We start from the raw sequence: 17,489 nt of genomic DNA, 5'->3' as shown, positions 1-17,489 counted from the left end.
TATTCTTACTAAGTTTGCAGAGCAAAACACAGCTAAGAAAGCAAACTAGACTGTACTCTTCATGGGTAGCCCTAGAGCAGCCATACCCCACACTCACATAACCAAACCTGTTTAAGTCTCTTAAGCAAATCACAAGATTCAGAGTGATAAGCAGGGCTCCGTCTAGTCACATAGGCAACATATAGGCAACATGAACATGAATCTGTTGGCCCAGCAGCCATCTCATAGTGTAAGATTTTAAAAAACACCTGTGTCAAATGGGAGATGAAGTTCCAGTTTTAAAACTAGCGATTGAACCATCAACTGTCTTCTAAACATCCAGGTTTAACAGCCAAACCACATTTAACATACAAAGTAAAACCACTGCCTAATAGGAAGAATCACAAAAATGGGTTACCTACAAGACAGTATAATGCAACAAGACTTCTTTTTAAGTTGATTTTAGAGAATTCACGGGAATCAGAGAAAAAAAGTCTTTGCCCAGGTCATTCTTTCCAATCAGTATGGGAATTAGGGGAACAAACTCAACTCTCCCCTCCCGACTCTTCAGTCCTTGTGCCTGACTGCCTTCTCCAACGACACAACTGTGATGAGGGGGAGGGTAACACTTCACTGAAAGGCGGGGGGGGGGGGGGGAAGAGGGATCTGAGCTGTGACAAGCAGGAGGTGTTAGCTCAAAACTCAGCTGAAGATAAGTGTTAGCAGTTAGGGAAAAAAATGAAGCTGGAAAACATTTGAAACAGCACAGATTTATAAACATTGTCAGCTGCTTTATACCAGACTGGATTCTTTTGAAGACAGTGCACATGTGTCTTTTTCCCCACTACAGGATTAATGTTTGGATTTGATAAATTAAAACCTCTTACAGCAAGGCCAGCACAGCTATCTGAGACACACATCTCTTTCATTGTGCCATATTTTCAAGAAGGAAAACATAAATGAATGAATAAATGAGTGAATGAGCATGTAACATTTCAGTCATACAGTTTATTCACAGCTCTTTAAAAAGTGGGGAAATTTGACAGGGAAGTGACTTGGGATTCATGGAACAACTGACCCCAAGGTCAGTGAGAAGGTCAGTAACAGAGTCAGACTTATGTCTCAGGTGTCCAGAATTTAAGTCCTCCATGTGCTCCCAGCAATACCAAAATTACATGTGAGTGTGTGAAGTCGTGCAATGGCAGGTACACTTTTTTTCCTGTTATGGGGGTATATAGAGGATCTACATTTATTGTAGTGATGCCTACAGCTAAGGTGCTTGTCACTTCCATTCATGCAGTGCTTGAACAGTATTAGAAAGTTTCAGACATAAAAGTTCACCCATTTCTGATAACAAGATTAGGGAATAAAAATATAACTCAGCAATATTTCCAAAAAGCCTCTACGTTGAGGACTCCCAAACATCAATGTTTGGAGCAAGCTCTTGAAGTCTGGGAAATGACTCATCTTGGTATCAAAGAGATGTTTTTGCCATTTCTATGAAAATTCATGCAACACTTGGCTAGTTCTGGAAAACATGGTTTTGTTCATGCTTGGGGAACAGGAACAGAAGATGAGAAGGGAGAGGTACAGATGGGTACAGAGAGAGCAGAGAAGGAACCAGGGGACAGGATAACTGTGGGTTTAAGTAGGGCAGAGTTACCAGCCAAAGGACAGCATGAGGCAGGGCGAGCAGGAACAGAGGGGAAGAGCTGAGGAAGAGGTGGCAGTCTCTGGATGCTACAGCACATTTACCTCCATGTTTTGGAACTGAATTTGATTCTTACCTTTCTTCTGCCAGCAGGTATTAGATCCGAGACTTTCTGGCTAAGTGCACACCCATTTGTCCCTCACACCACCTCTGCCAGTTACTCCACCACCTCAAGTGGAAGATGTTTTATGGATCTGCCAGAGTCATTTTGGTTCCACTGAGTATAACTTTTTGTACTTTAAATTTGCTTGAAAACAAGCCAAATAAACCATCTTAGGCATTCACACTTGAAAAGAAACTTTGTTAAAACAGTGTTCAAGTTCCAAAGTCAAGTGCCCAAAGGTAAGGAAAAGCAATGCAGGCTTTCCTGTCACCACCAAATGGCAATTTTTTGCTAATTAGAGGTAACTTGACTTATAACTGCAAACAGCAATCAAACAGAAAGAAATTTAACATGCTTTTTTAGAATTCTATCATCCTGTCCTACATTCATTACCCTTGGCTCTCACTCCCAGCCTAACCAATCTCTCCAGATACCTACCTTGTCCCTCTTCTTTGGCTACTGCTCCAGCCATTATCTATCACTGCTCTCTTACAAGTACCCCAGCGCCGCCTCTGGCGTGCACTTCAAGAATAATCTGGTAATCAGTTTAGTTCACTTTGAACCAATTATTATCTATGAGACAGGTAACTGGAAAACAAAGTATTAGTTCACAGCCCACTTCGCATTAAGAGACAAGCATGACCTGTCCAGTGGGAGCCTCCCAGGCCCTGCTGGGAGAGTTTTCTGGGCCACCCACCTCCCCACACACTACAGTGCACAGCCACAAACAGGGACTGACTGCCTGCAGCTCAGGATCTCTGTAGAATCTAATTCCTGAAGTATGTTACCATACGTAGATTAAACATAGTCTCACCAATTCTATAATGCAGCTCAAAACATATTGGAATTTCTAATTTGAAGTTACACTTGTGAGACTGAGTATCAGATACCATTTATGACAGCATTATTATTACATTTTCTAACCTTTCTGCAGCACTCACTTTCCCTGCAAATAATACACTGAGTGAAGGAAAAGCATGCATGCACATACATTCCTAATACTGAACCTTAATCATATCTAACTGCTTTCCTTTAAAAAGTGTTCAGTTAAAGAAAGGAAGGAATAGACAAAAAAAATCCAATGTACCTATAAGGTAATGATATATACCATGAAGACAAACTCTAAGGCTTGGTTCAAACCTGCCACTAAGACCTTTCCATTATCTGGGAGTGCAGAATGAACAGCCCTACTGAACTCATCATGGGCTCCAGCCTTACCAACAACAAATGCATCCAGGACACAGGCTGGATTACATTCCTCTGGCAATGAGGAAAACTCCACAGCACCATGAAACTAGTCTTTCCTGAGTATCTCTGAAAATCAGAGCACTTAAGGAAGATGCTAGTGGAGTAGCAAGAAGTGTATCTAACCTCTAGCAACTGCCATGATGCAAATGTCTTTATTTCAAGAATCTCTGGTTAAAATCCAACCACAGACTGAAACAGTCTTAACTTTTTGGTTGCATCTGCTAACATATACATTTAGCTAGTGTGTGAATCAATACTTCTGGATCAATTGCTGCTGGATATGCTTTAAAAAGAGGATTTTGCCAGCACAGACAAAGGCTACATGAATGAATCGTCTTTTCCATCACGTGTTTCTTTGATTCTATTAAGCGAATGAGTAAGAACTTACAGTGATATTATCAATTGAAAATTGAACCATAGACAGTATTAAATATAGTTTTATGTCCTGTTCCCATTTCTTAGTTATCCTGCCAACTTTTGTGCCTGTGCAATCATCTTTTTCAGTTCTTTGGAAGTGTTTCTTTTAGTCTGTCACTGTATGAAAAATTCACACAAACAGGAACAAACTGACTGCCAACCCAGGAGAAACAGTGAAAGTGAAAAATATGAAGTACTGTCAAACATATTATGCAAACAACCTGGGAAAACAGAAAAATACTTTTCCCTTTTACTTAGAATTATTTTCCAAAAAACATAGCGTAATTTTTTTTGCATTATAAGTGTGATATTTCAACACTCTTCAGCTTAAAACACTACCTGTTTCACTTTCTGCCCTACAAACTGTGAGCTCTTTTTCAAAATAATTCCACCCATTCAGGAAAGCCATGACAAAACCTCACTCTCATGAATGTAATTTGTATCTAATATACCAAAGTTTCCCTTGAGCTACAAGTTCTTCCATCCGACTATCGCAAAATTGTGCTCTTCCTACTGGCACGATGCACCAAATTTGCTATCATTTCTGAAATAAGGGAAGCCAGCCAGAATTAATGAGCACACTTGGGATATGTCCTTTTTTCCTTCTCAAGACTTCCTTGGCAGCATTGGTTTGTGCAGATGGTACAAGTTTCTTCACTCCTGTGTGCCATAATGCTATATCTGATCAAAAGCAAGGTTACCATCCCGGGCAGGGCCATGGAGACAAGGTGCAGCTGGGGAAATGCCACATCCTTGTTGAGCAGGCCCTGTGAGAGCGATGTGCTCACTGCCTCCAGTGCAGCACTGCAACCTCCATCCCACTTTATGAGGCCACACGCTAAGCACAGCTGGTGGCCAGACTGCAGGTGTTTGCCAAGATCTGCATTTGGCGCACGGGGTTACAGAAGGACGGAGGGGCTGCAGTGGTTTGCAGCACAAATGTGGAAGAATACACACTTATACGTCGTGTGCCAGGGCAGAGATCCCAAGCCACAGTCTTTAAATTAGACGGGGACCATGATGGCTGGCATATAGGCAGCACTGCTGGGAACAGCTTTTGAAAGATACATTTGCTATAGGAACATACTCATCCTAAACTGAAAATGTAAATACATGGGTGCTGTATCACAGGCAGAGGCCACCTGGCTGACACAACTGTTTGCTCCAAATACCTTTTGCCATCTCTTCATTACCAGCAAACTGAGCACTGGACCTTATCACAGCATCTTCAGTCTTAGCCACATTTTCTTTACACTGATGTTTACCTCACCCTTCTGCTCCCTTGCCCTATGACTGGTTCATAATTCAATTTCCTTTAGTTAGGGAAGTGAAGGCAAAATGTGCTCTGAATTCTGATCTGTATTATCATTATTCTGTTCTAAAATTAATCAGCAAATCAAAGGAGATTGACATAGTACCATTCCCATATTCAAAACCATCCTGGTCATAATAGCAGTAGCTGCAGCCCTACAATGCCAAACATGTGATGTCACTTTCCAGGCAAGGAGGACTGGCAGATTATAGAAGTTTCCCCTGCTGTCCACTTTGTCTTACAAGAAATTGCTTTACCTCCTTTTACATCTTCTGAGATGATACACGGTGCTCTTCATTTTCCAGTTAAGTGAAGGGCTGAAGGCCTATACAGCTGCATGCACTTATTTTCACAGTGTCTGAGATGAACAGCATATATTTACATTTGCAGCATGACAGTGTGTGTCAACAAAACATTTTGGTTAACTCTTCATTGTTCTTATTGTTTCTTGCAGGTTTTGAGGTGTTGATGGATGTTAGGAAAGTACTGGTAAAACGTGAATATAAGTAGGGCACAATGAACCTTTGCAGCAACTTTTGAAATATCTTTTTTCCTTGCTGCTCAAGTTGGTTATTCTTCTGGATTCTGTAAATATAGGACTCAAACTCTGGCTTAATGCATGTCTACTGATCCTCAGCTACATTTGAGTTTACTGACATCAAAGTTGTTTATTCAGGAACTTAAAAACTGTCTCAACTGTAAACAGTATGGAGCAGGAACATGGCTCTTCCAACATGTTTATACAGCACATAGCACAGCAGGGTCCAAACTGTAATCAAAGACTTGATATTATTGTAATATAAATACTGCTTTAATGTCTAGAATCACCAAACAAAGCTAGAAATAAAGTTTTTTCTCAATATCTGAGCAGCATATCTGAGCTAATTCTCATACCTCTAGGACTATGCAAGTGGCGTATGCTAGAGCAGAATACACTTTTGTGTCTGGAATACTTGGGTCTTCTCTTTGCTATAACTCTGCTGCTAAGAATCACTCATGTACAAAATGTAAAAGAGAGGGAAAGAAAGAAAGAAAGAAATAAGAAAGAAAGAAAGAAAGAGAGAAAGAAAGAGAAAGAAAGAAAGAGAGAAAGAAAGAAAGAAAGAAAGAAAGAAAAGAAAGAAAGAAAGAAAGAAAGCATTTTCTGACAACCCACCTTCCCAGCATTACCCAGATAAGCATACCTGTAGCTGCTTCATCTGATGCAGCTGCAGCCGCAGATCTGACACATTACGTTTCATACCATGCAGGCTGGCTTGCATTGATGGGGCTCCAGCAGGGTGATGGATGACAGCTGACTCCACAGTTCCCAACGTGTTCTTCCCCCCAGATATGTTAGCAGCACCTGCAATAAGCAGCAGCATAGGTTGAGCTCACCAGCGGAGAAGCTGCAAACATGACCCTTCCTCTGCCCACTGAATCCACACGTATTTCACACAGATGGACAACAAAAGAAAACTACAGCTGCCAATGCTCAGTGTTAACAGAGGACTGGCACCTCCTTATCCAATATAGTTTGAGGGAAGACTGTACAATATCACAGTGTATCTGTGCTGGAACCTCAGCCATACCAGAGCACTGCATTACCACAAGACTGCTTCCTACCACATGTAGTGGAGATGGGATAATACAAGCAAATTCCAGCTCATCAGCTAATAGTCACGTTAAAGCTTCTTCTAGCAATTTGCACTTACATTCCCATATTCTTGAAATTTTCTTTCTTATGTGTCCCTTCCCCTCCCCACCACCACCAGGCAAAATGACAAACTGTCAGTAGGGCACACTCCATTTTCTAGGTCCAGCACTATATAGCCCTGCATACTCTTCTGATCACAGTGCCAGATCTAACCTTGTCCCTCGGCTTAGATAGCTGCTGCTCCCTGAACTATTGCATTACCAGCCCCTCACTACAAGAAAGACAGTGAGGTACTGGAGCATGTCCAAAGAGGAGCAATGAAGCTGGTGAGGAGCCTGGAGCATGAGTCTTACGAGGAGCAGCTGAGGGACCTGGGGTTGTTTAGTCTGGAGAAAAGGAGGCTGAGGGGAGACCTTATCGCTCTCTACAACTACCTGAAAGGAGGTTGTAGTGAGGTGGGTGTGGGTCTCTTCTCCCAAGTAACAAGTGATAGGATGAGAGGAGATGGCGTCAACTTGCACCAGGGGAGGTTTAGATTGGATATTAGGAAAAATTTCTTCACCGAAAGCGTTATCAAGCATTGGAACAGGCTGCCCAGGCAAGTGCTGGAGTCACCATCCCTGGAGGTATTTAACAGGTATGTAGACATGGTGCTTAGGGACATGGTTTAGTGGTGGACTTGGCAGTGTTAAGTTAACGGTTGGACTTGATGATCTTAAAGGTCTTTTCCAACCAAAATGATTCTATGATTCTATTCTATGAGTATGTCATTCCCCACTTCATTTTCTTCCTTCTCTATGAATAAAATAAAAAATATGAGGAAACAGAAAATAACTCATCAATGGATCTGCAGAGGGATTTTGATCATCATTTGTTCCCACAAGTACACATTCCATCAGGTTCAATGAAATCAAACAGTAACTAATGTTGTGAGCTTTTCTTTGCCTGTTGAAGGCAAATTTTCAGTGCATCAAAGGGCATGACACATTTTTCTGGCTGGAATGAGTACGAACCCAAGAATGGTAAGTTTTATCCCTACTCTCTCATCCCTAGTAGTCTGTTCAACCAGTAAAGTTTCCACATGTGCCTGAGTGAATACAGCTCAGCGTAACAGCACATTGTTATTCCTTTGCCAACCAGGTATGGACACCTCAGACGTAGCCTTTGCAAAATTCATCTGGAGGAAGCATTTTTAAAGGATGGAAATTATGCCAGACTATTTTTATTTAAAAATAGGCTAAAAGGTTTCTGAAGAAGCATGTTTCTTGCTTTACCTACATTTGCAATTCCTGTCAGTAAAAGCACAGGCCTGTCTGGCTGTACCCGTGCTCTATACGGTATGCCATGCCATAGGCTTCCAGAGACATGCTCCAACAAAAAGCTGTTCTAGCCCAGTGCTGGCCGTTGTTATGCTATACCTTACCAAAACGTGCTCCAGCTAGATCTGCTCAGTGCTTCAACAATGGCACTTTTCATTTCACTGCTGAGCAAGTTGCTGCACATTTTTGCTGTACTCTAGTATGATTCAATGCTCTCTTGACTTTCAAAGAGCTGCTTAACAGAAAGCAACACTCAAGAAAGAAAGTCACTTGTTCACTGCCATTCTGTACCCACTCCATGCTTCAGTCTAATACATGATAATACTTATCTGTCTACAAGTACACTGCAGTTTTTCCTACAGTCAAGCATCTATTTCCCTCCCACATGCACTATTTTGTCCATTTTCTTTAAGAAAAGAGTATTTAGTTCATAAACCCTACAGACAGAAACCACCAGAGAGTCTGAAAAATGCAGATAAGCCTCCAAGAGTTCTGATCCCTAGCCACAAATCTGGACTATTTTTGAAAGCACATCTACCTTTCTGCTATTCTTTGCCTCAAGCAAAAGCTCCAAAACCTCAGCCCCCAACCCTGTGATGATGCAGCCAAGGCATGAATCAGTCCCCGCCAGTCTCTCTCCCCATGCTGGACCCCAGTCAATTCACATATTTTCTCAGGAAGGGGTGCCTGCTTTCTTTTTAGTGTAGATGGACTGCGATCTGCTTCTGTAAACAATAAATGTCTCTGACTCCCTACAAAGTAGCTCTCCTCCTCTGCTGCCTCGGCCACCTCTTCTCACCCTTAGGTACTCTCAGCTGCCATGGTGTCCCTGTTGCAGAGTGTGCTCAGACCCTGTGAAACATGATGTGCGACTCCCAAGGGTGTGAAACACAACCGCAGACACCAAGTGAGCATGGGAGCGCAGTAAGGTTCAGCAGCTGATTTCTCAGAGATACATATTTTCATCAAAAAGGAATAAAAGGGCAGCTGAATGAGGGGCTGCTTCATCTAGGGAGTATAGCTCGCTTTTGGAAATAGTCCCAGGCTGTAGCTTTGCGATTAGATGTGTGGCCAGATGGATTGAAGGGAAAGAAACAGCATTGGCTCTCAGGTTTTTAAATAAACCCTTTCTGGAGCTAGCAATGGGGGCCTGAATGCAAAACCCCTCCATAATTCCCTAATACTCTGGACAAAAACCAAATGCTAACTTTTTTTACAAAGGCTAATGAACTAAATTGCCATTTTTAAAGTACAAAGAGAACTGATGTGCAGAAAGGGGAAAGTTTTGCTATTTGCCCAGGCTCAGGAAGGTAAGGAACACAAATTCCACTTCCTGACACTTGACCTTTGCTATGGTTGCAAAGACACTGCTCTCCTTCCGTTTTCCAGGTTTTATTTTTCTTTCTAAAATGCTAAGATTTTATTTTGAAGCAGGCTAGAAAGAAAGGCTATCAGAAGACACCCAGCAATGTTTCCTCACAAATTACTCATCTTCTTATTAAGGAGCCACAACAATTTCAAGCATCATTTGGGGCGATATGTGACAGTTACTTAGTTCTTTTTCATCCAGTTAGAATCCACTAAGCAAAGAGGCAAATGCAAAGTTAAGGTTGCAATTCTACCATTAATTATGGCAAGACACTAAAGGACCCTTAAAAGAATAAAATATTCTTTATATATTAGTATGCAACTTCACCTCATTGATCCACAATGAATTCAGGATCATGTTTTTCCTGCAAGCACTAACAGAGTTCAAAGACTGGCGTGATCTATCTTTGAATCTGAGATAAGCGAGCAGATAAGGACAGTGGTTTTAATTCACAGATCATCACAGCAAGAGTCATGCATGTGAAAAAGGCACACAGATATGCACAGATGACAAGACAGTTCACAAAGAGTGAGGAATCAAATCCAAGTCCTACATGTGTAATATTTCTCCCTGCTGCCATCTCACTCTCCTGGTTTGTACTGATGGTGTTAGTGCAGAAAGACGTACTCCTTGATCCCTTTTCAGGAAATACTGAAATGTCCTTCTTCCACTTCCAACAAGGCAGCAACTAGCAAAGAACTATTGCTTTTTTTGGTAATCCATGATAAAACTGATCTCAATTTAATCAATCAGATTTAATCTATCAGTCTCACCACTTGATGACCAAAAATACTACAGAAAAGAGAGTAGGTGAGCATTTCTCAGCATATTTGTTAGTAATCTCAAGGAGACTCTTCCTAGTATGGTTTGGTTTTAGAGTCACGTACTGTTCCTGAGTAAAGAGTCCCTTGATGCCATCCACTTTTGATGAACTGAGGAAGGTTATAAGGATTCAGTCATGGGATTTCTCCTGACATTAGTAGAAGGGACATAGCCAGTCTGTGGAAGGTTACTGCTCTTTGAACACACCCCCCATGAAAGAACTGAGCCTAAAGCAATAAAACATCAGAAATGCAGACAAGCATGATCGTTACAGGCTCATTTTCCCCAGTGAAAAAAGCATTTTTATTTAGGGTCTTTAATATTTGAGGCTACAGACTGGCAAAGCAAAACCATGCTAAAGACAACAATTTGGTTTATATAAAATACCAGAGTATTCACAATCTAGTTATATGGAGTTATCTAGGATTTAGAAATTTGGGTTTCTTTCCCTTCCCAAGTGAGCTAGTTCTCTATTTTTTGCATGAAAGTCTCCTATCATTGGAACACATACTATAAAATACAATGTTGGTTCAACATTGATGAGCCAATTTTATCCTGCACAGATGTTTTATTGTTCAGGATGGGAAGCAATTCACGTTTCTGCTTACCAGTGCTCTAGAAAGGACTGCTCAATCAACATTTCACACTACTTTTTCTTTCAAATAGACTTTGAAATTGCTAAAACTGGTATCTCAGTGCACAGTTGTCAAGTGGAACTGTATAGTAAGAGTCGACTGTCTAAATGGCTATACTTAATAAGGATTGGGGTGAATTGAAGAACAAAACAGCGGTCAGCAGAAGTGTTTCCAGGTGCTGCTGGCACTTTTAAACCCAAGCATATTTACAAAAAGGAGAAACATTCTGTAACATATTCTGGCAGATTGCCTAATTGTCAAGTAAGCAGGGACTGCATTGACTTATTAGACCCTGTCACGCGCAATTTCAAAAGCAAGTGCAAAAGCAAACTATTCTATTATACAGGACTATTCTATTATACAGTAGTCTTCAATAATAGCTGATGTGGGTTACAATACTGTAGTATATTGGGGTTAGCATCTCACCTTTTTTCCCTTACACACTACAATCTAGTTTTGTGGCTGAGTCATGCTAGAAGGACAGGATTTAGGGATTGAGATGCTGGAGTTGCAACTATACTTTATAGCACTGATAGGGAAACTTGCAGACAGCTAGCTGCATGGCTGGCCCCACTGCCCTATCCCCATCTCCCCCAGGTGATCAGAAAGGCATCTATTGCACAACCTGAACGCTGGTATCCTTACTCACATGCTGGATACAGGCATGGCTGTGTGACAAAGTCAATGACTCTGTCAGTACGTGACAGATGCTGATCTGGTCTTTTGACAGTAAATTACACGACCCACCCTCCGTCCCCCCCACGTTTGGACATGCAGCTGTTAGATGTAATTTTGCCCTTTCAGGGACATGCATTCAGTCATATGATAAGGTAGTGAGTGAGGAGTCTTTGGGAACAACAGTGGCAGGAAACGGTTGCTGGTCAGATGAACCATGCTATTCTGGTGGGCTGGGCATGACTTTCACACTGAGGAATCCCCGCCTTTGCTTTGTGTAGGGCCATTTTCCCAATGAATATTATTCCATTTCTCATTTCATTGAGAGCACATTGACACACACACACACACACAAATCACTGCATAATTTAGGTTGAAAGGGACCTCTGGATGTCATCTGGTCCAAAGTCCCACTCAAACCAGGGCCCATGTAGATCAGGATCTCCAGCTCAGTGCCTGCCACAAAGTACTTATCTGAATTAGTACAAACACAGGGAAAGCTGAAAGGCCAAACAGTAGTACAATACAAAGAGGAACACAAGGCAATGTGCGTGCAGGATGTGATGGTTTCATAGGTGCTTTGTACGAGACGAGGCCTATGCAAGTGGGAAATACCATAAATTCTCTGTGTGTAATGACACTGGAACAGGGAAAAGTCTAAGAGCATTTTGCAGCTGTTTTGAAAAATGGTGGACTTTTCAGTAAGTTGTCTGAAACTGATAAATTACAACTTATTTCTTCACAGCCTTAAGTATTGCTCTCCCCATCCAGGGGCCAGCAGGAAGGGAAGAGTTGGAACAGGACCAGAGAGTGGCTTGGGAGCAAAGCTCCAGTACCAGGACTTTAGCTCTTTCTCTCTTGCATATGCTCAATAGTTTCCAGGTCTGATTTGATTTCTGTCAGTTAGGAGGACATACTGCAATTCCAGATAAACAGGAATCCTGAACGTGAACTAACAGCTCCAACAGAAAGGCTTGTTAAGAACATAATAGTTTTGCTAATAAATGTGTGTGGTTTACTACCTGCCGGAGCACAGACCTCCCTGTGGGAAGAGCATTACCAGGAACTAGGGAACTGCCTTTATTTGCATTCAGTGCATGACAAAGGGTGAAGAGGAGGCATATAAACACACACATACCCTGCAGACATCTCCAGCAGCAGCCCATACACAAAGAGCTCCAATCACATGGAGGTGTTCTTTCACAACAGCCTTAACTCCATCTTTTAAACACTTAACAGCTCTCCAAGTGGGAAACTAAAATAAGACCAGCTTTTACTGGCTTCATAATTGATGCTTGCTGAGAACAGTTTAGGCACATGCTAATAATTAGTAACAGATCAATAAGGCTTAATTAGGGAAAGTGCTATCTTGCTGACTGCTAAATTCCTTAGTGTCATTACATCCATAGCATCCTATTGACAGAAGAACCTTAGAGAAAAGTTCAGGTGACCAGAATAGGAATGAAATATTTAGCCTTCTAGAGCAATCTAGACACATCTGGGGTTAATGACAGATATATACTATAGATGGGATGAGTCATTGGAAAATTCACCATATGCAGAGAGTCTGCATCTCATTTAAACCATTCAGTGCATGTGTGAAATTCATTCCAAAGACCACCTCAACCTGTCAGAAATTCCTCTCTTAACAAAGCTGTGATTGACTCCCATATCCTGAACTTAAACTTCAGTTCTGACAGTACAGCTATGGGAATTTAAGTAAATTTGACATTTCCATAAGCTGGGATGGTAGTAATGTTAGAGATATTCATATACCTGAATGACTTGTAAATTAAAAGTGAATTGTCTTACCTGCAGTGTCAACGCTGCTCTTGCTGGACACAATTTTCAACATCATCTTCTCACTAAGTAATAAAAAGAAAAATCATAACTTTAACTTACTAACAATAGAACTGTAGTGAAGTTTATAATCAGCAAATTAAATGGCCTTGTCTATATATATTTTTAATTTAAATCACCAGTAGCTTGTCAGTTGTTTTGGTTTTTTTTAAATCAGCTTTTAATACAAGTTAAGCAAGGAATGGTGTATAAGCAGTAGAAAGCACAGAGATGTAGCTACATTAATTCTTTTTAACACAAAGAAAAGTAATGCAGTTAATCTCCATCTATCATTTGGCATATTCTTCCTCTCTGCCTAGCATTCTCATGGGGATGATAAAGATATTTAAAAATGATTGAGCATTCAAGGGTTTTTTACTATTACATTCAAATATTATTTTTGTTGATTGATTACTAAAATCATTACAGAGAAACAGATTTAATGAATTCTTTTTTTACCTAGAAGCATCTTTGCTATTACTTGTATTTGGCCCTTTAAAAAGCGCAGACTGAACAAGACCAGTTAAACTGGCAATCTGTTTCTCCATGGCTTGTATCCTCTCTCTGTAAGACAAGAGAACCGTTTGTTAAAGCCAGATATATTTGCTTTCAGACTTGTTTTTCTAGGTGAATGATTACCACAGGATTGGAAAGACACTACAGAGTTTGTGCAAAGGCCCATGGGTACCAGTTTGCATATACCTTGTTGCAGCAACTTACCACATCTTGGTTTGGACAGCTTTTGCATGGTAACAGACAATAAAAAAGACATCTGCTTGGTTAAAAAAGAACAAAACAAACAACCACCTAGATAATAAAATTCTAATGCTCTCATGAGACAGGCACCTAAAACAATCAGTTAATGCCTCTCGGAACTAGCAAAAATAATTTTTTTCAGCATTACATATATTTTCTCTTTTACCTACACTGGGCCAATAGTTTTGCCTGTGTATAAGGTTTCAGGATTAAAGACTTTACACTTCTTGTTACTATTTTTACTTTCCCAAAACCCAGGATATTTGTCTGCGAAGCATTTAATCTGCCCAAGCTGACTACTTCGCAGCCCAAATCCTTTGCACCTGACATCACAATTGTCTGCTTTGGAAAGGACAGCAATGTGACAGAAAGGCACAGGGCACCAAATGCAGACTGTACAGCAACAGTATCATAAAACAGATTTGCCTTCATGCACATATCCCAAGAAATTCTAAAATTTATGAGAAAAAAGATGAAGAACTATAATAGGTATGGTCAGTGTTTTCATAGGTACCAAAGGCCACTACGCAACAACAATGACTTTTTTTGGATAGGAAGGCTAACATTTGTGCGTTTATCTGTTTACATAAATGCATATATTAGTCAGGTACCAGGTGACTTCCTCGGTGGACTCCAGAACAGCTTTTTGCTCACACAGGTGCCTACTTTCACATGCCAGTATGTCAATGACACACCACAACATAGACACACATCAATATGGTACCTCAGGCAGGACCATATGAAAATGCATCCCTATATGCCAGCAGTTAAGTGACTGGGGAGACACACAAAAGCAAATGCTAACAGCAGGCTGTGATTTTGGAACATGACTGGGAACAAAACTTTTCGAAAAGCAAGTGACTAAGACCAGCAGCAATGACTGATGAAAGAAGACAGGACAGACACACTCAGCCCCAGAGTCAGCCTGCTGCAGGGGCCATCCACCACCACCGCAGCGTCCTGGGTACATGGGAGCAGCTAAGCTCTGGGAGCCCCAGCTCCAGTTGCCGTTTGGTGGCCAAAGCAATAATGCCAATCAATAAGGTCCATATAAACTCAGATGTAGGTACCAATACCAGGCAAAAGCAAGCTGACATGATACAAAGCAAGTAACCAGCCCAGCTTGTAGGCAGCCAGATTATCCAGGCTAAGTATTTCATTCACATTCAGGGAACGAAATAGAGGTTTGCTGGGACAGCACACAGATACCACAGCCAGGAGAGACTCCGAGACACCCAGACGTTGAGAAAACAGGGCAGCAAAACAAGTAATGAGATGCTAACAGACACAAGGAGGGAAGAAGAGAGTGCTCAGTCAGTGCCCAGCCGGCAGACGTGTTCTTACTGCAATTTAATAGAGCGTGCGCGTCTTACTTTTCTGTCTTCATGTTGAAAGGTATTTTGAACGGTGATGAGAAGACTAGTGAATCTGACCTAATTCATTTCAAACCAAGAAATACATTACAGAATTTCCACTATTATAAGTTTTAAAATAAGAAACTGGTTCAAGCTACAGTAACCTTTGGAACAAAAACAAGTACTAAAAGCCTGGGATAAATACGTTCTAACAAACTTTAATGCAGCATTTTTGACACTTAATAATGAAAACATTTATTTTTCCCAGCTAATCATCACAAAACCTTCCTGGAACTAAACTCAATTGAAAGTCTATCTGTTTTACCGATTCATAAATATGATGTTTTTTCCATCCCACATTCGATAATCTGGAAACAATTTTCTGCTTCAAAAGAGATTATGGCAACACAAAGCTGATCTTGTCCTTTGCCATGAAATCTAGGAAAATATGTTGTTAAGAGGGAGAGGGATGTTCCAGAGATAGGAGATGATGAAAAACGAATGAAATACTGGAATCAATTGCACAGAGCACATTATTTTTCATATGGTAAAAGCATTAAGAATGTGAAGAATCTACATGTGCTCTGGAGTTACTCCGTTAAAGACAAGGCAGGATTTTTCCTGTAATCGTTTCACTGCAATACCCAGACTCGTTATGGCCATCAGCACCAAACATTTCAAAAACAGGTGTCTGAAAGGAGGCGCCTTTTAGGCATTAAATAAAACGACCAGATTTTCGGAGAGCTGGCGGTCCGACTGAAGGCGGTGGGAGGCAGCACGCTCCAGCGAGGGCAGGGAGGGACGCGGCTGGCACGGCGGCAGGGCCGTGCCCTGGGCTGATGTGGCTGGAGGGCTGGTGGCCCAGTCCCGCCACCCGCCGCATGGCCCTGGAGGGGCAGGGACGGGCTGCGCAGCCACCCCCTTCCCCTCTGGCTTCCCTGGGAAGGGCTGGAGCAACCTTGGCTCCGGAGGGAGAAAACGAATGCTTTCTTCAGACTGTGCCAGGCTGGGGTCTGTCAGGGATGCTGGCACTGTCATGACAGTTGCACATTTTTGGTTCTCAACATTCTATGCTCTACTTCTCGCTGTGCTCCCTGCTGTGGAGAAGGGAGGTGGGGGGAACAGCCTGCCCCACCATCCCTTCCCGCACCGGGCAGGCCAGGGCACCCACAGCACGGGGCAGGCCGACACTCCAGTGACATGGGGCAGGCCAGGGCCCCCGCGGACAGGGCAGGCCGGGATACGGAGCACTAGAAGAGAGGGCCAGGCAGAACAGAACAGAGCGGTGCCCCTTTGCCGGCGGTGGTAGCATGAGAAGGCTGAACCCTGTCTCTGTTCCCGCATTAATTTCCCAGATAAATCCGCATCTCTTCACCACCCCGGAAGAGCAGGGAGGACCCCTCCTACAGCAGTTGGGAAAGAAATGGCTATTTTATCAGCCTGAGCACGGAAAGGCATTGTTTCTCATTGTTTTCCTGTGAATGCTGGGAGAGTCAGAGGTGGTGGCATGGTGGGGGAGGAAGGGAGGGGGCAAGGTCAGAAGCGACTCCCAGCTCTAGCAGGCCTCTCTGTCAGACCTGGCTTTGGCTTGTCACAGACCTTGGCCAGCAAACCAGGCACGGCTGGCTCACCAGACCGGTTCTCCCCAGCAGCCTGGTCCACAGCCCCAGCCCTGGGTATGTCCAGGCACTGGCGCCCTGCCTTAGCATCTCGCTCCCCGAATTCAGCAACAGCAAAACAAGCCCTTGCTTCTCTGGGGACTGTGCACTGAGACATCAGATTTCAGCACCAGATTTCTTCCTTACAGCTTCACTGAGGTCTCATGTCATTCCCTCTACTGCAATTAACTGGAAGTAATCCCAAGCAGGGTACAGTGTATTGCTGAATTGGTACCCACCTCTCACAGCGATGCTATTTAAGCATGACTTGCATGTTCCTTCCCTTTCCTGGGGAAATCTTTAATATTCACATCACTGAGAAGATATTTTGTACAGATGAAAACTAGAGCTGGGCTGTGTAACTGTTCATTCATGTTCGTGTCCGACCCTAGGCTGTGCAGTGCATCATCCATAACAGACGTACTCAAATACCAAGTCTGGCACCATGAACTATTTGGCACACTATCCTGGAGAAAGATTTTCAGTGACTTCATATTTTATAGTTAAACCCCAAGTGAAGTCTGTATAGTAATCAAAAAGAGGGTCAGAGACAGGGAAAAATACAATTCTTTCTGTATTACACTATGAGAGAAACATTTCATTAGAAATTATTTTGTCTCACTGGGAAAAGAAAGGAAACAGGAGTAGGTTGTCT

The 17,489-nt window shown here is 42.2% G+C and overlaps 1 protein-coding gene across 13 annotated transcripts in view; it reads right to left on the bottom strand.

Moving 5' to 3' along the window:
• The window catches only part of KIAA1217 (KIAA1217 ortholog), a 372,331-nt gene that overhangs the window by 32,356 nt on the left and 322,486 nt on the right, over window positions 1-17,489 (bottom strand). For 10 of the 13 annotated variants that reach the window (XM_049799191.1, XM_049799185.1, XM_049799195.1 and 7 more), the window contains 3 exons: window positions 13,525-13,629; window positions 13,039-13,091; window positions 5,955-6,115 (listed from right to left, as the gene is read on the bottom strand). In XM_049799191.1, the coding sequence (XP_049655148.1) occupies window positions 5,955-6,115; window positions 13,039-13,091; window positions 13,525-13,629 (319 nt within the window). The remainder of the gene's footprint in view (window positions 1-5,954; window positions 6,116-13,038; window positions 13,092-13,524; window positions 13,630-17,489) is intronic. The other 3 variants (XM_049799189.1, XM_049799194.1, XM_049799196.1) reach the window with 1 other exon arrangement.

This window comes from Accipiter gentilis, chromosome 4 (genome assembly GCF_929443795.1).
Source record: "Accipiter gentilis chromosome 4, bAccGen1.1, whole genome shotgun sequence".
NCBI lineage: Eukaryota > Metazoa > Chordata > Aves > Accipitriformes > Accipitridae > Astur > Astur gentilis.
This window is presented reverse-complemented; position numbering and strand designations above follow the sequence as displayed.